Source organism: Myotis nattereri (assembly GCF_964212035.1).
Source record: "Myotis nattereri genome assembly, chromosome: 17".
NCBI lineage: Eukaryota > Metazoa > Chordata > Mammalia > Chiroptera > Vespertilionidae > Myotis > Myotis nattereri.
In genome coordinates, this window is record NC_138092.1 from 12,493,625 (window position 1) to 12,516,749 (window position 23,125).

Below are 23,125 nucleotides of genomic sequence, written 5' to 3' on the forward strand. Positions count from 1 at the left end.
CTCCACCCCAGACAACTGCTGCATCGCAGTACGTGCTCATGGGGACAGATGGAAATCCCGTTAGGAAACACAGCCAGCTCCGTGTTCCCATTTTCCAGGAGAGAAACCACATTCGGCGCAAGAACAGTGCAAAAGCCCTAGTGTCAGTGCCTTTAAATCGACTGAGTGCCTAGCCTTTTCCAAGATGTTACACAAGCAAAGCCCATATGGTGAGCTACAGACTTTGCCTACAGAAAGGACCTGGGCTAGGGAGGTCTACACCAAAGACCCAAGTTCACCACGTACTTTTCCTAAAGCTCTAATTTTTCTTGCCTGGAAAATCATTATACAAATGACTTACTTCTTAAGAATACAACAACAATAACAAAGAATACAACAAATAGCTATTAGAAAGTAATTTATATGCCAAGTGCAATTATACCTCAGTAACGTGTGTGATATGCAATACTTTAACAATAAATATTTTAGAAATAATAAATAAAAAAATAAAAGATTAACACAGAAAAAAAATAAAGTGTGTGTGTGTGGGTGGGGGGACTACAAACATAAGGATTAAAAGCCATTTTATAAGGGATTATCAGTTACCCATCCCATACTTTTTGTAAGTTAACTCAGCACATCTGATTTTGGGGTGATGAGAGCCATCAAAATACACCTAACTTCTGCCCCACTGGTGTTGCTCAGTCTCAATTCCCAGCCAGGGCACATGCCCAGGTTGTTGGCTCGATCTCCAGTAGGGGGCATTCAGGAGGTAGCCAATTAATGATTCTCTCTCATCATTGATGCTTCTATCTCTTTCCCTCTCTCTGAAATCAATAAAAACATATTTTAAAAATTACACCAAATTTCTTAACATTTTTTCCCCTGGGATCACTGATGATAGGATTGAGACCAGTGTAATAAAGGAGAGAAGTTCTTTTCCTTCCATTTCCCACCATCCCAAGTCCTCAGCAGCCCGGGGGACCACTGACCGCACACTGCAGGAGGAGGGATGACCGAGAAGCATCCAGAAAAGTAGAGTGGTCTCCTTTGCTGAGTTTTGTTTTGTTTTGTATTGTAGGATCAATTTGGCCACTATTTTCTCACCAAGGCTTGGCACCTGTTTGGTTTTCCACAAATTAAGATCCCTTAGCTCTTCTCAAATTTACTTTGAGGGTGAAATCAAGGTGATTTCTAACTTAGATATTGAACATAAAATTTGCTTCCCCATCCTCCGTGGGGGGATGTGTGCAAGCCATAAGCTTAGCGCATACTGACCTAGACCGAGACCTGGCTTTGGCGAGCATGTCAGATCCTCACACAAAGCCTGCATGTGCTTCCTGCCACCGGACCCGAAGAGCTCAGGCCTTGGGCCTCACCACCATTCACTCAGCTCTGCCCTTCATTCTCGTTATGATTCTGGTGAGATTTTCAAACTCAAGTGTGTTTGTCGATGGGCCGAGAGCTTATGCCAGTTTATTTTAGGAGTATGAGCAGCAGTAGAAACAAAGATGCATGTCTGGAAGATGTGGGAGAAGTGATACTGGTACATGCAAATGTATCCGGAGAAAGTCTGGCTGACTGGGGACCATTTTGCAGGGGTAATGAGGAGCGAATCTATAGACTGAAGGCTATACTGGTAATTTCCCAAGCCGTGCCACACCCCTTAGAAGTGACTTGAAGAATTTCAAGAGTTGCCTACCTTTTTATTATTGTTATTTTAATTTTTAGTTGTTAAATTATTTTTTCACTGAGGATATTTTTCCATTGATTTTTAGGGAGAGTGAGAAAGAGAGGGAAAGACAGAAACATCGATGTGAGAGAAACACATCGATGGGTTGCCTCCTGCACACGCCCGAACAGGGCCCGGGCCGGGGAGGAGCCTGCAACCAGGGTATGTGTCCTTGACCAGAATCGAACCTGGGACTCTTTGGTCTGCAGGCTGATGCTCTACCCACTGAGCCAAATCGGCTAGGGCCAGAGTTGCCTACCTTTATAAAGGTCATGCGCTGCCTGGTGTCTTCTGTGCTGTTGGGAAGGTCGTGCCCCAGCAATACCACCTGCAGACTGAGGTCCTCACCGGGAGGGGTGATGGGCGTCTTCTCCCAGGGCCTGCAGCGGGGAAAGCCACTCTGGCAATAATGATAGGTGTTGACCCAGGAGTGATTCCAACCCACCAACTCCCCCTAGGGGAAAACAGGCCCAGTAACCCCAAAAGAGGCTAACACAACTGTTAAGAACAGAACGTGCCATTTTGCAAAGTAAAGTTTGAATTGTTTTCTACTATCCCAGTTCCTTTGTTCTTCATAGAATATACTGTGAATGCCCTTCATTACTTGTATTTTCTTCTCACATTCTGATATATATTGATGATCATCTCTACGTGTTAAAAAAAAAATTAACAAATACCATGCTTCTGTGTCTGCCGCCCTCACATAAGGGATAAACTGCTTGACTTCTGTGATGAGGCTGCTGCCTTCGCACGCACACTGATCCCTCTTCCTCTTAGCATTCTCTCCGGACTGCTCCCTGAACCTGAAACTGCTAGCACGGAGCGGCTCATTCTCCCGCTGGTGTCCATCTCTTCCCTGTCTGTGTGTGCCCCAACTCGGCCTCCGCTTGGCTCCACTCTTTCTTCGAAGTCCCTGTTCCCCTTGGGCTTTCTTGACCATCCCCAAATTCCCTTCACACACAGGCCCATACTCCACATTGGACCCCTATTTCACGCTGCCTGGGATCCTCACTCTTCGGTGTCAAGTTGAAACATAACAAATTTACAACAGTCAATTATTTTTGGCCTCCACAACAGCAAGTGCACATAGTTCAACCTAATATATGTGTCTTCTCACCCCCTCCCCCATACAATTTTCCTTTACATTCCTAGTGTCTACAATAGTCCCTTACACAGAGTAGGTGTTTGCTATTAAAAAGGAACAGGCTTCTCCCTAGCCAGCTTGGCTCAGTGGATAGGGCACATGCCTGGGTTCCGGGCTCAATCCCCAGTAGGGGGTGTGCAGGAGGCAACCGATCAATGATTCTCTCTTATCATTGATGTTTCTATCTCTCTCTCCTTCTCTCTTCTACTCTGAAATCAATAAAGAAATACATTTTTTTTAGAAAAAAGAAGAAACAGGCTTCGACTATTCTTAAATTAGCCAAATAGTAGATAAGTTTCTGTTTTTATCTAAAAATGCATTCTAACCCCTTAATACATTTACCACGGATGATGTGGGGTGTTTATGATGTCCCCTGCCAAAATTTCCTACTACAGTCTAAAATAGAAATATAAAACTTTGTGGTACTAGAAGTTATGGCTAGAGGCATTGCTTTGTAAATACTATGGGCTTTAATAGATCTATATTTCAAAATTATTATTCGGATAATTTCCATCAGTAAATTCTATATTCACTGGAATATATTTCATATTTATTGCATCATTAGTTACACAACCTAGTTAGAAAAGAACATCAGAATATTACACTTCATCTAATTACATTTCATCGATTCTTCTGTCCTTCTTCCTTATTGCGGTCATAATTCTATATATATTACATTAATTATCATCATAAACTGAAACTGGATTAGCAAAAATCTAGTGACTAAGTATACGTATTTGTAAAGCTAAGAGACGTATAAGGTATCTGATACTGATACCCATTGCTTTCCAAGATAAAAATAATCAAAATAGCATGATGACCACTGAACTGAATTTAGTATTCTAAGGGCAGAATACAATGACAAGAGTGGAGGAATAGAGAACTCTGTATTACTCTGAGTAACACCCACAGTAGTAGGCTCAGAATTATGTAAGGAAACAAATCAATATTTCCTCCCCTCCTTGCTCTGGTGCTGTGGACACACCAGTAAAGTCCTAATTTTTTTTCCAATGATTCCATTTCTTAGAGCCACCTTTTCCTCAGCTGATGAGTCATCTTCAGAACTTCATTCCAAATGCATTTATAGCGCTTTATGCTGAGCCTTTCATTCGTGTCGTGTCGGAACATATAAAAGACGTCACGGAGGCAGGTAAACGTCTATTTTAGGGGAATGGAGGAAAGAACAAGCTTCTTACTAATTGATTTGGATTTGCCACTTGTCATTTATGAGGCATTAAAACAAACAGGATAGCTTTGGCTCACATTTCTTTTTCATCTTGAGTTTAACAAAGTTCTGAAGTAGTCTTGACGAAGTGGGTCCATTTTAATGTCACAAAAATAGGAAGGGGTCAAATTTCTGTTATTGATGGTAGGAAGCTCACTTCCAACGCTTAAGCACGGCCAACACAGCCTTAGAGGACATATTAGAAAGTGAGACTTTCTCTTCAAAGACCTTCTTCCTCTGGGGTCCCCGAAACACAGTCACCTTCAGCTGTCTTAATCTTGCTTGTTCTTGGTAGAAAACTAGAATAGTCTTTCTGCTGTGAAGTAAACAGAAAGGTCAGAAATATATATATGGGAGGAAATAATTTCCATAACAACCATAGCAAAGTCAAGGATTTTCATATTTAAAAGGCAACAGAAAGTTACATCAGTTTAAGCAATGGTTATTCTAAGGTTTTAGAAGCTACACTAAGGGCTGAGAGCGCCCCCTGCTGGTATGTCGAGGTAGCCCTTTTCAGACCAACCCTAGGCACTGGGATGTCTCCAGGAAACACTTGAATCTGCCTCTCTTGTCTTTTCCCCCTCCCTTAGAGCCATGTGACTTTCAACTTTTAACTTCGCCCCAAATCTTTACTTAAAATGTAATTTTAAGAGGTTCTGATTGCTATAAACCTTTAGTGAGTAATCAGCCTTCAATATTTATGAAATCTCAAAGACAGGGGCCATGGAGAATATGCTTTGGCCCTGGTGAAATAAATACAGGCACCTCAATGGCAGATCCGCTGAAAGTTGTTTTCTATGAGGCCAAGTGGTTAAAGGAATACACCTGGGTTTGGACATTGGGTTTGAGCATGGGCTCCATCATTTACCAGCTGTGTGACCTTGGGCCAGTTACTTAACCTTTCTGTGTGTTTTCAGTTCCCTCAGCTATAAACCAAGGATAATAAGCCCTGGCCAGGTGCTCAGTTGGTTAGAGCATCGTCCAATATGCCAAAGTTGCAGGTTTGATCCCTGGTCAGAGCACATACAAGAATCAACCAATGAATGCATAAAAAAGTGGAACAACAAATCTTTCTCTCTCCTCCCCCTCCTCTCTAAAATCAATCAATCAATTTTTAAAAACTAAGGATAATAATAAGAGTGCCTGGGCTGTTATGATGACTAAATAGATTATAAATGGAAAGTAATTATAACAGTGCCTGGCTCAGATTACGCTCTATAGAAAGGTTTGCTATAAGGCATATAAATGTCTAATCATTATGCTATAGTCCTGAGAGTAGTATACTATTGTATACCAGCTATACTTTAATAAAAATTTATAAATAACTAAACAATAACAATGAAGAAGAAAAGAGAAAGGTATGCTAAAATAGGTTGGAATTCAGTATGGTGGGACACCAGGCCCCCTTCCCCATGCTGGCCCTGCCCAGAGCCTGAAGGAGGTTTGGTTTGCCTGTTGGCACTGCTGTTCATCTGAGAGGATAACTGAATTAGCATCAATGTTGATCGCAGTCGTGCTGTGTGTGGTGTTGCCTGTTGTTCTAGGACAGTGGCTCTCAGATCTGAACATGCATCAGACCGAATTGCAGGGTTTGCTAAACTCAGGTTGCTGGTCCCCAGGCCCAGGGTTCCAGATCCAGCAGGTGTGGGGCCTGAGAATTGGAATTTCTAGTAAATACCCAAGGGGTGCTGATGCCCCTGGTCCAGGGACCACACTTTGAGAACCACTATCCTAGAGCGATGGTTCCGTCCTGGCTGTACATTAGACCATCTGCGAACTTTTAAAAATTCTGTTGCCAGGCCCCAGCCAGCCATCATTGGTTTTCACATATCCCCTGGTGATGCTGATGTGCAGCCAAGGCTGAGAACCACGGCTCTACACTGTTACTATGGTGCTGAAATGGATTACCCCGTACATTCTACAGTTAAAGGAACTGAAGCTTGATGCAGCATTTTCACTGAAGTGCTTGTTATTCACTCTGATGCAGGGCCCCTACCCCAGATCTATTGCATCAATCTTTTGGGGTGAGGCCCAGGAGTCTTCACTTTAGTAAGTACCTCTGGAGCCCCTGTACACTTTTTTTTTTTTTTTTTTTTTTGCATGGAGACACACAGTAAGTGTTGGAGTTCTCATCTCATGTCTCTGGTCTAAGCAGCCAGAAATCTATATATATAAAAGCCTAAGCGACCATTACGACCAAACGACTGGAACGACTGAAAGACCGGTCGCTATGACATGCACTGACCACCACAGGGCAGACAGTCAGCACAGGAGCTGCCCCCTGGTGGTCAATGTGCTCCCACAGCCAACCTCCCATGGCCCCTCTCCCCCACCCCTGGCAGCTGGCCAACATCTGTGACTCCTACACGCCCCGACCCCCCACCAGCCAGCCCTGATTGGGACTGGGCGAGAAGCACTGATCAGCCCCAATCACTGGCCAGGCCTAGGGACCCCACCTGTGCACGAATTCATGCACCAAGCCTCTAGTTATTATAAAAGAGAGGAAGTTTACATTGGATCTGTTTTAAATTTTCTGGGCTTATTCACTCAAGAAAGGACCTTATATACTTATGAATACCATCCCTATATACTAAGTATTTTTTAAAGTATGTTTTTATTGATTTCAGTGAGGAAGGGAGAGGGAGAGATAGAAACATCAATGATGAGAAAGAGTAATTGATTGGCTGCCTCCTGCACGCCCCCCACTGGAGATCGAGCCCTCAATCAGGCATGGGAATCCAACTGTGACCTCCTGGTCCATAGGTTGACACTCAACCACTGAGCCAATCTGGCCAAGCTATACCAAATATTTTTATATACATAGCAGACCCTGTGACAGGAGTTGGACCAATAATAAGTTCCATTCAAATGCTACTAAGAGGTCACCTTTATTTCATTCATCTACTCTAGGATTTGAACTTAGAAAGAGTTAGCAAAAGTAGTTACGGGCACAGCTCTGGAGTCAGATGCCTTCTTCTTTCCACCACTGATTACTGTGCAATCTGGGGCAAGTCATTCAATCTCTCTGATTTACAAGATGGTGGTGAGGATGAACGTGTTAATCCAGTGGTCGCCAACCGGTGGTCCATGGACCACTGGTGGTCCATGAGGTCCAAAAGGTTGGCGACCGCTGGTTTAAGGAAACCTTTGGAGCAGCGGACGCCAACAATAAACAGGCTATACTTCTTGGTCTAACCTACATGGAAGAGCTTCTGAAAAGGAGAATTCTGGCTTATTATTAAAAGTAGAATGACTTTGGTTATTTAAAGGGGGAAAATGGCAGATTTACCAAAATTATAATGTATCATTACATAATTTTACTCACAGACCTGGCTTTGTTGAATGTGGTATTTTTTACGTTTGCCTTGTTCCGGAACTTCAATCTGCTAAAGAGATTAGGAAAATGTCCGTGGTCAGTGCAGCCTGGAGAAGCAAGCACCCACATAACCTATTTTAACCAGCACATTCCCCCTTCCACCATAATCCTCTTAAAGGCCCCGAAGGCTGGCAGGCACACCTACTTGTTACCTGCAAATCCCCTCTTTATTTGCAAGTGTCTACGTGATACAGTAATTGAGTTGCCAAAAGTTAAGGGAAGCTTGATGTTTAACATTGGTAGTTGCCTATGGATATTGTGATTGAACACAGATTCTAAAGGGTCTTCACCCAAAATAAAACGAACTTCTAATCCTGAAATAATTCACGGAGCTCCAATCCATATGTTGAATCAAAGCCAAAGGGGGCTCTGATTAATCAAAAGGCACCATTAGTCAAGGGAAGAATCAGACTGAAGTTCAAGACACTTGAATCTACCTCAAGTTCACAAGGTAAACTCAATGTAGCAGTCAGGGTCCGAGCAGAATACAGATGGCACCCTCTTGGGGTGACTGAGGACAGTTTTCAAGAGGAATTATTTAATGGAGGTGTGGGCAGGATTAAAGTGAATCAATGGAGGGATGCTGGAGTCCCCAGGGACTAGGGTGTGAGGGTGATTCTTCCCCCCTCTAGGCCTGAAGGGACAATGAGAGCAGGTGGTACTGGAAGGGGAGTAGCAGGGAAGAGAGGCCACCCACAGAAGAGTGACCCTTGTACAGGGCTGTGCCAATGGCGGAGATTCAGGAGGGACAGAGTGGAGAAATAAATCCCCAATCTCACTTTTCTCCTACCCTCCACTCTCCCTGGGTTTCCCCAATGGTGAGCATGATCCAAGGTCAGAGATCAGAGGGCAAGGTCACAGTACACAAAGGTCAGTCTCCAGGGCATGGAAAGGTTGGAAGAGAGCGAAGAATGAACCTGGGAGGGTAAAGGGACTGTCTGGCATAGCCAGTACACTCGACCTAGCCAGGGTTTGGGAGAAAGAGTTCTTAGGCTCATAGGAAAAGAGAATTACTATGAAACAATGATGTGCATGTCTCAGCTCATCACTCTGTAACTGTAATTGTCTCTTTACTAATTGCCTTTCTCCTCCAACAAATAAACTCCTTGATGCTAAATCCTCAGTTTCTAACCACTGCATGGCAAACACGGGCATTCAGAAAGGATAGAATGAGGGGTGATTTAATTAAGTTGTTTTTGTTTGTTATTCATGAGAGTATAGAGCAAGACATTTCCAATTAAGTGGGATAAATAACATGGACACCACAAAAGAACACTATTAACTATGGTTAGCTTAATTTTGTTGTAAAATATATTGCTTTGAAATATGCATAGGACTTAGGTTAGTATTGTTAATAGAAAGTTCATATATTTGAGGCCTATTTCAGCAATTTTAAAAAAATCAGTTATCAAGTTTCAGAAATGAGAAATTAATGCTCTGATGTTTTACGTGTTTTACTATTATGATTATTATTCTTTTGCAACATTACATCATAGCTTGTAAATAATCTTGGGCAAAGAACTACAGAGTTGGGGGGAAACTCAGAATTGCTCTCTCTCTCCTAGGTAACAATAACTAATTCCCCTCCCCCTCCCTAGGTAACAATAACTAAAAGAGAACCCACTACAGATGTGAAGCGATTTCTGATATAATCTATTTCCTTGTTTCAATAAGGCTTTAAATATTTAACATCCTAGAAGGAATAAAGTTGGGGGGGGGGGAGCTAATTCTTTTTCATAAGGCAGTATTCCTGCACTTCCTCCTTCATCAACAGAGTAATTTCTATTAACAATCTATTCTAACCACTTACTCCCGCATCATTCTTCCCCCTGGCTCTCTAAAACTTGGTCCCCTGTATGTTCAGGCCCTTCTCATCGCCACTGCAACACGTCTGTACTTCTGTCTTCTGAACTGGATGAGCAATTCAAAGGCTGGCATTGCTGCGACATCAGATAGCGCTGCCCCTAGTGCATTCCCTCCTCACCGCCTGCCAGGAACACACTTCAAAGCACCCATCTGGGAGCCCGACAGCCTTTTACATGGTCTGATCTTACCCAGGATGAAAGCGAAGTGGAGAGAAAAATAGTGTCTATGTGATGGGAGTTTGGGAGGGGGTGAGAAGTATGAGGCAAGCAGGAAGCAGAAGGCCATCTTATTCTCTGCCATTTCTCAGAAAACCAATTTAGGGAGTCGGACGCACTTTAAAGCGAACAAACTAATAAGACCATCTAAGTATGGATTATTACAAATATGAAATGTTTTCCGGGATATTTTAAAAAGTTGATTTTAGAGAGAGAAAGGGAGAGATAGAGAGAAACATCCATGTGAGAGAAACATCCATCAGCTGCCTGCCACCCATGCCATGACTGGGGATTTAACTGGTAACCCAGGTATGTGTCCGACCAGGAATCGAACCAGCTACCTTTCGTGGGTGTATAGGATGATGCTCCAAACAACGGGGCCACATTGGCCAGGGCAATGTTTTTTATTTCTTTTTTTTTTAAAAAAAAATATATTTTTATTGATTTCAGAGAGGAAGGGAGAGGGAGAGAGATAGAAACATCAATGATGAGAGAGAATCATTGATCGGCTGCCTCCTGCACACCCCACACTGGGGATCGAGCCCGCACCCGAGCATGTGCCCTGGTAGGGAATTGAACTGGCACCTCCTGGTTCTTAGGTTGATGCTCAACCAACCACTGAGCAATGCCAGCCGGGCCTGTTTTTTAATTCAGAAAATTATTCATCAGCGTATTCCTGATACCGCTCATGTATTCAGATTATGGTTCAATACACAAAATTGAGAAACTCCTTAGGAATACCTCTACTGCATAAAACACATGTTTCCTTTTCTTGGTGTCTTTCATACATTTTATATTTGCTGGTAGCTTACTCCATTATCCATTCTGTCCTTCTTTCTTAGTAATGCGGGATGTGAGAAGGAATATACCTGCTGAGAAGGACTCCTTGCGATTAATTGGGCTCACAGTCATAATCAGAGTCTAGGAGTCATTGTTTACAGAAGCTGATACACATGCTGCACATTAGGGAAAAGCCCCAGACTGAGCCGCCAAGGCTCCTGCGCTGCATTTTCTGCAGTCTGAGCCTACGCTTATGAAGGAATTCCTGGAATCATATTTTGACCAATGAGCTGAGACCTGCCCTGTCCAATTGGAGCTGTGCAGCTATATCCTCATTTGCATCTTTAACAACCGATCAGAGAGGCTCCATAATAACCAATCTGTATGTACAGTTCTGGCCAATCAAAACAGTGCTATTTGGACCAATCAAACTGTGCACATTTAGATCCCTCATTTGCATAAAATTGAACCAACAGGGACCAGGACTGGCCTCCCCTTCGCTTTGGTGGAGAGCACTTTCAGTTCCCACTGGAACCTGCATTTCCTTAGTTTGCAAACTGTTCATCTAAATAAAGTTTCTCCTCTTTCTGCACCCCAGATTGGAGAGTCCTGTTGGCATTCGATTTGGTGGCAGGGACCTTGTGTTGACAGCAGTAACACCTGAATTTATTTTGAGAAACAACAACATACCCTACAAAATGACTAAATAACCCAGCTCCCTTGCACCTAGGTGTGGGCCTGAGGTGTGACTAACTCTTGGCCAGTGAGCTGTAAGCAGAATTCTGTGGGGGACTTCTAAGATGAAGTCTTAAAGAAAAGAGATGGGCCCTTCTTCACACGCTCCTCAGACTTGTTGCCTAGAATGTGGAGGTGATGACCGGTGCTCAAGCAGCCGTCTTGAGCATGAGGTGAAAGCCACTGAAGACGGCAGAGCAGAAAGGTCTCTGGTGAAATCATGGAGCCACCATATCAGCCTCGACTGCCTACTCCTGAGCCTCTTTTGGATGAGAGAGAAACAAACTTTTCTTTTGCTAATGATACTTGTTTGGGTTTTTTTGTGATACGTAGCCAAACCTATTCCTAATATACTCTATTTTCAAATAAAATAATCCTTATAATTCTGTCCTAGCTAAAAGTAGCAAATATTAACAAAATTTCTTCAGGCATTAGTGTAATTGCATTTTTTTAATTCCTTCTGTTTGCAGTTAATACTGCCTTTAAGAGTTTAACATGACTTTTATATTATTGACTGTTTACATTTTTCTTTAGCACATTTGTTTGACTTAAAATTTTAATGGTCTCTTCATAAATGTTTCAAATCTACCTTTGAAAGCACTGCCTAAAGCTAACTAAGCCAATTAACTTTACATTGGCACTACATTTTTTTCTTTTCTCCTTTCTTCTTACTGGGACACAGCAGTGTTGTTTAATATGCATCCAGGGACCATCTGCTTTATTCATGGGCTCAGTTGGTTACAGTTTCCTCAGTTTATCTCTCCCTCCCCAGATTCTTCATGATTATCAAAATCTTGGAATCACCCTAGCAGGTGGCTCAGTTGGTTGGAGCGTCCCAAGCATGTCAAACTTGCCCAGCCAGCCGGCCGCATGCCTCGTGTATTTGCCCAAAAAAGGTTTTGGTTCCATTCCCCTGCAGGGCACATACTTAGGTTTCTGGTTTGATCCCCCGTTGGGGCATGTATGGGTAGCAACCGACCGATGTTTCTTTCTCACATCAATGTCTCTATCTTTCTTCCCCTCTTCTCCCTCTCTCTCTCTCCAATCAATAAAAACATATCCTGGGGTGAGGATTTTTAAAAAATCTTGGACTCTATTCTGCCTTGCAAAATAGAGACCTCTGTATCCTTCTTTAGGCAATATGCATCTGCTTAAACTTTATGTGGCAGTGAATTTCACAGTCATACATTTATCATTTTTTATTTATTTTTTACTGCTGACAATATTATAGATGTCCCTCACTCCCCCCCCTTAGGTTGCCCCCCCTCTATCATGTCCACAGGCCACCCCAGCAGTCATACATTTATATGGCTCCTTTAAGCCACAACATGACTTGTTCTCACCAATGGTACTTTGAGAGGAGGTCCAGAGTCAGCTGAAGTTCAGACAGCTAACCTGATTGTTCCCCACCAGGGTCCCACTCTTCCCAGGGATTTGTAGCTGACATTCCAGATTGAAATGTGGACTATCCCTACAACATCCTCTTGAAAACCCAATTTTCAAGAGGAAAGGTCTTAACCTGTCTTTTTAAGAACAAACATAAAAAATAAAATAAAAAAAGTCTATGGCAATAAAACTTGAGTATTTGGATAAAGCAATATAAATACTGGCTAAAATGCTGATTTTGTGATCAGCCATATAAACTGTACATTTCCATTTGTGTGCAGCTCTAAGGAATGTAGTTAGTGTGGTTGCTTTTTTTGGAAAACTTTTAATAGATGACTACCTTCTCCTATTATTGAGCAAACTCTTTAGCTACTCATTGTACAACTATTTCCTTGGCATCAAGTAGCTTACATTTTATTCAACTACACTTGAGGGTACTTGTCCCTTTTAATAGGACTACTTCAGTTAATTTTCTTTTTCTTCTTCTCCTTTTTACATACATAATAATTGGAGCCTAAAGGGTTCGATTTTATTACTCTTTTCAAAAGAGTATCTTTGATTCTTTTATTTGCTTTGCTGCTCCAGTACATTTTGAATTGTTTAAACACCAATAGGCAAGTACATTTTATTTTCCCTGGGAAAACATTTTCAGCTTCGAAAGAGAAATAAAGGTAAAATGAAACTATTTTCTTAGAAAAAAAATCTTCAGTCAAGAAAGAGCAAGATTAAACTGAAGGTGTCACCCATCCTCTTATGAAAGACTACATTGAAATGAAAACATTAGAAAACATTTCCAAATGCTCTCTGTTGTATTTTTAAAGGTCGGGGTGATATCCTGCAAAAGAATTGCCTTTTGTTTATAAATGTCAACCAGGCACTGGTATTTGTGAACACTTAAAAAAAATCCAACTATCCTGTCTTATTAGGGGCATCCTTATCTCATGCTGTGACAAAGCAAGTAGAAAAGTAACTATCTCAGGAAGCCTTTTTACAGCCAGCCCTTTCGATGAGATGTGAGGCCTTTAATAAACTTGCAAAACAAAATTTAATTTCACATTGAGAAATATTATAGGCTCGAGAGCTTGCTTTCTTGATGTCTTCTCCCAACTGCTACAGGCATTTTAACTTGGCGCACGCAGGGGAAGTGTCAGGAGGCTGCGGTTCTTTCTAGGGACAAAACTGCAGAGCTCCTATAGGGTCATTGCTGCTGTGTTATAGGCCGGCCGCTCAAGACCCTGACTTTATCATGAAGCTTTTATGGAGAAGGCAGAAAAACAGGATTCAGCGTAGAACAGGGGTGGGGAATGTCCGGCCTGCAATAATAAGGGGCCATCAAATCATTTGGTCTGGCCCTGCCAAGGCATTCGGGGTGAGTTCATTAAATGTTTGACCAAATATAGCAGGCTCATTTTTTAAGTGGGTAATTTTGTATGGCCTGTGAATGATGTCATAAATATCCAAATGGCCTTTGGCTGAAAAAAAAGGTTCCCCACCCCTGGTGTAGAGGGTTAGAGAGCTCTCAGAACACCCAAGGATGATTCTTGTTGGAAAAACGGCTTGAATTCTAAAGAATGAGCCGATCAGAAGGCAGAGGAGCTCACTGCTCAAGTCCTCTCTCCAGGCCCAGGGATCAGCCTTGTTTAGTGTCAGCAGATGGTTGGAACTTAAAGGGAAAAATGCACACAGAGAAGAGCACTTACCATTTCGGGGTTCTCCGCAGCTCGCTTTGCCATCTTTTCTGAGATCATTTTTTTCAGGCAGCTGCTCAGCAAAAAAGCCTAAGAAACCCAGAAAGAAAGGAGTCTCTCAGTGTAAGAGATCTTTCTCCTCTTGCTTCCTCCTCACACCACCCGGCAGATTTTGAGCTCTGCCCTTCAATAATGCGAGTTTGTTTCTTTCTTAACTTCCATGAATTTGCATAAGATGTAATTAACATGTAACAAAACATTTTCTCAATATGTGGATCTATTTAGAGTACATTTTTTAAAAGACCGACGAAAAAATGGCCAGGATCTCATTACTAATCATTTCCCCTGGGTTTGATAAGGACTAACCCTGTTTATCTGTGCACATGTGTAACCTACACAAAATCAGGGCGTGGAATGGCTCAGCAATACCCCCTGAGCTGATGCAGACAGGAAGGATGCTTAATGGAGTCCCCCAGGTCCGGACTGATTCCATACTACTATACAATGTACATCGATATGTAGGTTAGGATTCTGCTGTACACCAGGTAAGGTTTATTACAAATAAAGGGACTGATCTTTTGTTTAAGGACTTAAAGGAGATTTGAACCAAAACCCTCATTTGTAGTTAGTTACAGGTAAGGCACACGAGCCACATTTCTGCCTTTGGCAAAAGCAGTCCCTGAGTGCACATCAATAAACCCACACTCCGAAGGAAATAAGACCTCACTAGGAGACCCTTAAATGTTTATTACCCCTCTCTATAGCGGTTTAAGCTCATTTGCTACAGCCTAGATTAAAAGACCATAAAAGTATTTAACTATTGCACTTAGCATTCTAGGGGAGGAAGCGTGGTTTCCCTACCAAAATCACTCTCTGTTTCTCCAAGTGACTGCAAATCTTGCCTCAGCAAACATCCTATCTTTTCCCTAAGAATGTTTCATACTATTGAGTAGTTGCAACAGAGACCAAATGAACCTCAAAACCTAAAATATTTACCATCTGGCCCTTTGAGAAAAAGCTCACTGACCCCTGCTTTAAGCCACTGTTAGTCAGGGGTCAGGCAGGTCTGGTCTGCAGGCCGTCTGGCCCTGCCAAGGCATTAGAGGTGAGTTAATGAGATGTTTAACCAAATATAGCAGGATACTTTTTAAGTTGATAATTTTGTATGGCCCATGAATAACGTTATAAATATCCAAATGGCCCTTGGCAGGAAAAAAGGTTCCCCACCCCTGTATGGTAACTAAATTCATTTATAATTGACTAGAGGCCTGGGGCACGAAATTCCTGCATGGGGTGGGGAGTGAGGGTGTCCTTCAGCCTGGCCTGCACCCTCTCCAATCTGGGACCCCTCAGGGGATGTCTGACTGCAGGATCCTGCAGGATCAGGCCTAAACCGGCAGTTGGACATTCCTCTCACAATCCAGGACCCCTGGTTCCTAACCGCTCACCTGCCTGCCGGCCTGATTACCCCTAACTGTCTCTGCCTGACAGCCTGATCGCCCCAACCACCTCTGCCTGCCGGCCTGATCGCCCCCAACTGCCCTCCCCTACTGGCCTGATTGCACCCTAACTGCTCTCCCCTGCCAGCCCTGATTGCCCCCTAACTGCTTGCTCCCCCACGCCAGCCTGATCTTGCCCCTAACTGCTTGCTCCCCTGCCAGCCTGATTGCCTCTAACCGCCTATGCCTTGGCCCTGCCACTGTGGCTTTGTCTGGAAGAAAGTCGGATGTCCAGAAGATGTCCGGTCGACCCAGTCTAATTAACATATTATCCTTTTTTATTAGTATAGACGTGAAGGCTGTGGTGATTAGCAAAAGAAAACAAAATTTAAAAAAGAGTGTTACAGCCCTAAAAGAGAGTGCGTAGCATACTCTGGTGATTAGCAAGGGTTAGAGTGATGTGCTGTGTCCACCCCCGTGAGCAAGAGGGCATCTCAGCACAGGTTTCATGCTCCTCCCCGAGAACTCACCTGTTTGGTGTAAAGGACGAACCACTGCCAGTGACTCTCCTCGCTGTACTGGAATCGGAGCTCCAGGTTCTGGTTGAGGGTTTGCTGGGGCCCGTCCATGTCCAGCAGAGTCCCCTACGGAGGAAACGACATGATTTGATATTTGATAGAAGTTTAAGTGGCACAGGCTGCAAGGCATGCGAGGGGTGAGAGAAGAGGCTTAGAGAGTAGGCAAGGGCAGATCCTCATTTGTTATTATTCTCCCTGATTTTTGCTCTACAGCATCCATCCTTCTTTCTCCTAGTGATGCAGTCTCATGTTCCCTTGGGAAAGCCATCTCTCATCCACTGTGGCTATGCAGATGGGACTATCAGGGAACACTGCCTCCCTGCAGGGTGTCACATGACCCAAACTCAGACCACTTGAACAAATACTCTCTGTGCCCCTCATTTAGTTCCACAGCAGAGAGATCAAGGAGGAGGTCCTGATAAAGAATCCCTAGAGCCCTGACCTGTTTGGCTCAGAGGATAGAGCGTCAGCCTGCGGACTCAAGGGTCCCAGGTTCAATTCCGGTCAAGGGCATGTACCTTGGTTGCAGGCACATCCCCAGTAGGGGGTGTGCAGGAGGCAGCTGATCGATGCTTCTCTCTCATCAATGTTTCTAACTTCTCTATCCCTCTCCCTTTTTCTCTGTAAAAAATCAATAAAATATTTATTTTTTTAAAAAGAATCCCTAGAAACCCTAGGCTCCTGTGGCTCCTGACTTTCCTAATCATCCGTTTCATCCTTTCCTTTAAATCAGTGGGTTCCCCGTATCCCTCCAATAACTCCCTTTTTCACTAGAGCCACAGTGTTGTTTTCTATTGCTTGCCACCCAACAACCCTAACTGTTACAGGTTTTATCAGCTAAATTAAGGAGTCTGGACTTGATCATCAGGGCAACAGGCACTTATTAAAAGATTTTAAAAGCTACTTAATAACACAATTATCTCTATATTTTAGAAATATTGGTCTGACAGCATCGATGTAAAAACTGAACTGGGAAACAGCTGTTTTCTGACGTTGAATGACAGATGACACAGAACTGCTAAGTGAGGGAGAATAATAACCAGTGAGGTGAGCTCTACAATTAATTACCCAGCGTACGACCTGGAGGACTTTCCAGGATGCGGCGTAAGGAGGGGGAGCCCAAACAGAGCCCAGAGGTCATGCTGAGTTGAGGAGAAGAGAGAGACATTTGAAGAAGTACAGGTTAGCATTTGTGGGGCAGACGACCAAAGACAAGGGCTTTATACAGAGAAAAAGCTCCAGAGAGCTCATTTCAAATCTTTGGCTGAATAATGATAATGTGCATGTATGGGGTGTACAGATGTTCATGCACATCTGTGCATGAGAGGCTGGGGAAAGTGCCACTGAAAAGCTGTAGGTTGAACAAATCTAGGAGCTCACAAATTGGGCTGGAAATGGGTTTGTGTTTCTATCAACCAGAGTAGAGAGACGATAATAAACAAAATATTGGGAGAGTCTGAAGAATGACAGCTAATGAGTAAAATATTAAATTAGCCCTCAAGACTGTTCTTGAACTACCTTAAGAGAGCTTAAAAGCAAGCTTATAATGAATTAATTTAAAAACCAATCCCAAGGAACTTAATCGCATGCCAGAACAAAGTCTAATTACTCTTTAAAGGAATACCATAAAATCCAGCATTCAACAATGCAAATTCACAATGCTCAGCACACCATAAAAAATTACCTGGCTTACAAAATAGGAGAAAAGTATGCTGTGCAAACAGGAGAAAAATCAATCAGTAGAAACAGACTCAGAAATTACAGAAATAATGGAATTACTAGACAACAATATTAAAACAGTTACTTTAAATATATTCCACACACTCAAGAATTTAGAGAAAAACATAGAATGACAAGGAAAAAATGGAGATGTGAAAATGACCTATATGGAACTTTTTGGAGATGAAAAATACAATAATAGAAATAAAAGATCAATAACCTTAAAGCCATAGCAACAGAAACTACTGAAAATGAAGCACAGGAAGAACAAAGATTGAACTAAAACCACAATGGGATACTACTTTACATACATTAGGCTGATTATGATTTTAAAAATCAGACAATAACTAGTATTGTCAAGGGTGTGGAGAAACCAGAACCCTCACTGCTGGTGGGGATATAAAATGGAGCAAATGTTTTGGAATTTCCTCAAAACCTAACCATAGAGTTACCACTAGGGCAAAGTTACCAGAAATTCCACTCCTAGGCATAAACCCAAGAGAGATGGAAACATATGTCCACAAGAGTTGTACACACATGCTCATAGGAGCATAATTCATAACAACCACAAGGTAGAAACAACCCAGATGTTCCTCAATGGCTGAGTGGATAAACCACATTTGTTATATTTATACAATGAAATACTATTTGACCGTAAAAAGGAATGGAGTGCTGATGCACACTACAATAAGGATGAACCTTGGAAAGATGGTAAGTGAAAGGACCCAGACACAAAAGGCCACATCTGATTCCATTAACATGGAATGTTCAGAACAAGCAAATCTATAGATGCAGGAAGTACATTAACGGTCTCTCAGGGCTGGTGGGGATGGGGGGATAGAGAGGTAACAGGTAAAGGGTGTGGGGTTTCTTCTTGAGGGGATGAAAGTGTCTAAAATTGATTGTGGTGGTGGTACAAGTCTGTGAATATAAGAAATGCCATTAAATTGTACATTTTATGTGAACTGTATAGTATGTGACTTACATCTCAATAAAGTTATTACAAAGGGAGAGAATGACTGTGTGGTATTGATGAAGGGAGAGAGACATTGGTCAGTGGAAGAGAATAGAGAACCCAGAAATAGACCCACACAAATATGCCCAACTGTTTATTGACAAAGATATCAGAGTACTAGTTCATTTGAGGAAAGATAGCCTTTCCAACAAATGGTCCTGGAACAACTGGACTCCCAGCAGCAAGAAAAGGAACCTTGTTCTATCATCAACACCCTATACAAAAATTAACTCAAAATGGATTAAAATGTATAACCTACAATTACAAAACTTTTAGGAATAAACTCTAGGGAAAAAACTTCAGGATCTGAGTTTGGCAAAGAGGTCTTAGATTTGACACCGAAAACACAACCTATACAAGGAAAAACTGATGAATTAGATTTCATCAAAATTAAAACCTTTTGTTCCGCCAAAGACCTGTTAAGAAGACAGAAAAGAACTACAGAGAAAGTATTTGTAAACCACATATATCCAACAAAGGAATAATAGCTAGAATTTATTAAGTGCTCTCAAAATTCAACAGTAAAACAATCCTATATAATAAAAGCCTAACATGCTAAGTGTCAGGTCATCCAGTCGGTCATTCAACCAATCAAAGTGTAATATGCTAATGATATGCTAAGGCCGCTCAACCGCTCGCTATGATGTGCACTGACCACCATGGGGCAGACACTCTGACCGGTAGGTTAGCTTGCTGCTGGGGTCCGGCTGATCAGGACTGAGCAAGATGGGTTGGACACGCCCTGGAGGCCTCCCAAGGTCCCTCCCCAGCTGGCCACCCTCCCACATCCCTCCCTGGCCCCGATCATGCACCGGTGGGGTCCCTCGGCCTGGCCTGCACCCTCTTGCAATCTGGGCCCCTTCAAGGGATGTCGGAGAGCCGGTTTTGGCCCAATACTGCAGGCCAGGCCAAGGGACCCCACTGGTGCACGAATTTATGCACTGGGGCTCTAGTCCAATTAGAAAATGGGAAAAAGATATGAAAACAAGATACACAGATGGCAAATAACCACATGAAGAGATGCTCAACATCACTAGCCTTGAGGGAAATGCAAATTGAAACCACAATGAAACACCATTACACACTTATCAGAATAATTAAAATAAAAAATAGTGACAGTGCCAAATGTTGATGAGGATGCAGATAAACTACATTACTTACACATTGCTGGTGGGGATGTAAATTGGTACAACCAGCCACTCTTGAAAACAATTTGGCACTTTCTTAAAGAAACTAAACATGCAACTTCCATATGACGCAGCAATTGCACTCCTGGGCATTTATACCAGAGAAATAACGACTTGTGATGAGACAATAACCTATATAGGAATATTTATAGGAGCTTTATCATTGCAGCTAAAAACTGGAAACAACCAATACTTTCATTGGGTGAATGGCTAACCAGGAGGTCAGGGCACATGTCCGGGTTGCAGGCTCAATCCCCACTGGGGGACGTGCAGGAGGTAGCTGATCAATGATTCTCTCTCATCATTGATGTTTCTCTCCCTCTCCCTTCCTCTCTGAAGTATATAAAATTATCAAAGGGGGAAGTGCCCACAAAAATAGGGGGTGGGGAGAAGAGGAGGGAGATGTTGAGTATTATGCCGGATCAGAAATTCCCTTGGATTCTGTGGATTTAATAACTGGGTGTCATGGCTGCTCTACTAGAGTTTGTCCTCTACTAATTAACCTCAGTTTCCATTTAATTCACTGAGTTTTTCTAAGAATTTAATTAATAGATGTGGCAATGCCCCGCACAGCACCTGGTACAAAGTAGGCACCCACCAAATCTGATCACCAGGGTTTCTCTAGGGAGGAGATGGCAGTGTAGGTCTGATGGATGCCAGGGATCCTTAAGTACCACTCACTGCTCAGCATCCACTTTCTGAGGGAGAGGTCTTGTCAGGGCTAAGTACATGTTAAGTGCTCTATGCATGAGAGCTGTTACTTCTATTGCTGTCATCACTGCAGCCACCCTGCAAGCAGCGGGAAGCCTGGTGTTGGAAGGTGGGAGGCCGGGTGTCTGCTGCTCTGGGTGGGGAACTTGTACCGGGCGATAAATACGACTGACCACTGGGGGATGCCTACTGTGGCTCAGATGCTCCTTCACTTGAGGTACTGATCAAATGGCAGACCTGTCTCCGTGTCAACTGTGTCATCCAACAACAATAGGATTTTGCCCTAGCTGGTTCGGCTCAGTGGATAGAGTGTGGGCCTGGGGACTGAGGGGTCCTGGGTTCAATTCCGGTCAAGGGCACATACCTCCAGCCAGGGATGGAGGCAACTAATCAATGTGTCTCCCAGTGGGGGAGGCAACCAATCAATGTGTCTCTCTCACATCAATGCTTCTCTCTCTCTGTTCTCCCCCTCCCTTCCACTCTCTCTCTCTAAAAATCAATGGAAAAATGTCCTCGGGTGAGGATTAACGACAACAACAAAATATCAGAAACAATAGGGTCTTCAGTCATGAGTGGAAATGTGAAGCCCTGGGTGAGGCAGTGCCAGATACTCACCAGGAAGGTGACCTGCCAGCACTTGACTCTGCTCATCGGGAAGACGACATGCTGGGTCTGGTTGCCAGGCAGGGTGACGCAGCAGCTGATCTCGTTATTGCCGACGGAAAGCACAGCCCCGCAGCCTGGCTCCGGGTAGTCACAGGTGCAAGGGTCCAGCTGCACGCAGCCATAGTGCCGCACCTCCCGGGACAGCTCCAGAAACTGCTCCAAAGGGAGGTGTGGGGAGGGAGGAGGAAGCGAAAGTCCACTTGAAACAGAGGCAAACCTCATGTGAGAAGCAATGGCCATCCTAGCAGGACACATGCAAGTGAGGGGCGTGAGGGTGCCTTTTTCTTTTGCACGATGGGGAGGAGGACAATGCCTCGTGTGATCGCTGGCAGCGAGGCCAGGGAAGGTCATGGTGCGTCCTGCCAGGGCAGGGACCACTTCTGCCTCATCCACCACGAGTCCCTGCTCCCGTTACAGTGCTCAGGAATGGTGGGAATGAAAATATCCGATGCCTGAATGGTGAATGAGGGAGAGCAACTCGACTGAGAAGTTATAATTCCATCTCAGCAAAATAGGCAAAAAGTTTACATTTAAAATGTCTTTTCGAGGGCGGGCTAGAAGGGGTCAAGGGGGGGCGGGCAGAGAAAGGGATACATGTAATACTTTCAACAATAAAGACAGCCCCACTGGGGTGGCTCAGCGGTTGAGCATCAATCCAGGAACCAAGAGGTCACTGGTTTGATTCCCAGTCAGGCCACATGCCTGGGTTTCGGGTTCAGTCCCCAGTAGGGGGCGTGCAGGAGGCAGCTGATCGATGTTTCTCTCTCATCAATGTTTCTATCTCTCTGGCCCTCTCCCTCCCTCTCTCTAAAATCAATAAAAAAATATATTTTTTAACTGTTGAGGGTCTGTATTACTTAACTTGATAAAGGACTCACAGTATGTATATTGTCTGTATTTTTCAAAATCTTTAATCAAAAAGCCTTTCTTAATTTTATAATCAGAAAAATCAATAAAAGTGCTCTTATTTTGTAAGGCTGTCTTCAGTGCTTGGAGGGTTTATAAATTCTAGAAACAGCCCCATTCCGCTAGGTTTCTTTAAGTCCCTCCAAGGGGATTTCTTTTGGTGCAGTATTTGGTTCACCTTTGTCTGGTTGCCTTCTTCCTGGAGAGCCTCTAGTTTCTGCCTCTGTGCCTGGGTGGGTTCGGCCCATCCTCCCTGAATGTCCTGGATGGCCTTAAAACAACACAAACTGCAAAATTAGCAAACTTAGAAGAAATGAATTCATCTGACAAAAACATACTCATGTATGAAAGGCTAGAAAAACAGACCCAACTATACCCAGTATGTTTTAAAAGGTTACTTTTTAAATTAGTAGAAAGAGATTGTTCGGTGGTTTGGGGACAACTGGCAACACTTGGAGAAGAAAGTAAAGTTAGCTCTTGCCCCACCCCCCCACCCCCATTCACATAAATCCAGACACATTAAAGATCTAAGTGTAAAAACCACAAAAGAACCAGAAAAAAAAATAAAGGTGAATATTTTCTATCTGATCTTGAGGTAGGGATAGCTTTGTAAGATACAAAGACAAAATGTCATAATGAAGGAATATATCATATGTAAAAATACAAAACTTCTGCCTATAAAAACCACCTAAAACAAAACCAACAAGTAAATGTCAAACCAGGGAAAGTGAGTGAACTATATGAGGCAAAGAGTTAATATTATTTATAGAAAGCTATA

At 43.1% G+C, this 23,125-nt stretch overlaps 1 protein-coding gene across 2 annotated transcripts in view; it reads right to left on the reverse strand.

The window, feature by feature from the left end:
- Nucleotides 1-3,400: 3,400 nt before the first annotated feature.
- Nucleotides 3,401-23,125, reverse strand: part of SNX31 (sorting nexin 31) — a gene marked incomplete at both ends in the record, with an annotated part of 38,709 nt that continues 18,984 nt past the window's right edge. Inside the window, 6 exons of one of the 2 annotated variants that reach the window (XM_081111125.1) lie at nt 3,401-4,396; nt 7,410-7,466; nt 14,139-14,216; nt 16,096-16,209; nt 21,391-21,594; nt 22,526-22,618. In XM_081111125.1, the coding sequence (XP_080967251.1) occupies nt 4,301-4,396; nt 7,410-7,466; nt 14,139-14,216; nt 16,096-16,209; nt 21,391-21,594; nt 22,526-22,618 (642 nt within the window). The remainder of the gene's footprint in view (nt 4,397-7,409; nt 7,467-14,138; nt 14,217-16,095; nt 16,210-21,390; nt 21,595-22,525; nt 22,619-23,125) is intronic. The other variant, XM_081111126.1, reaches the window with a different exon arrangement.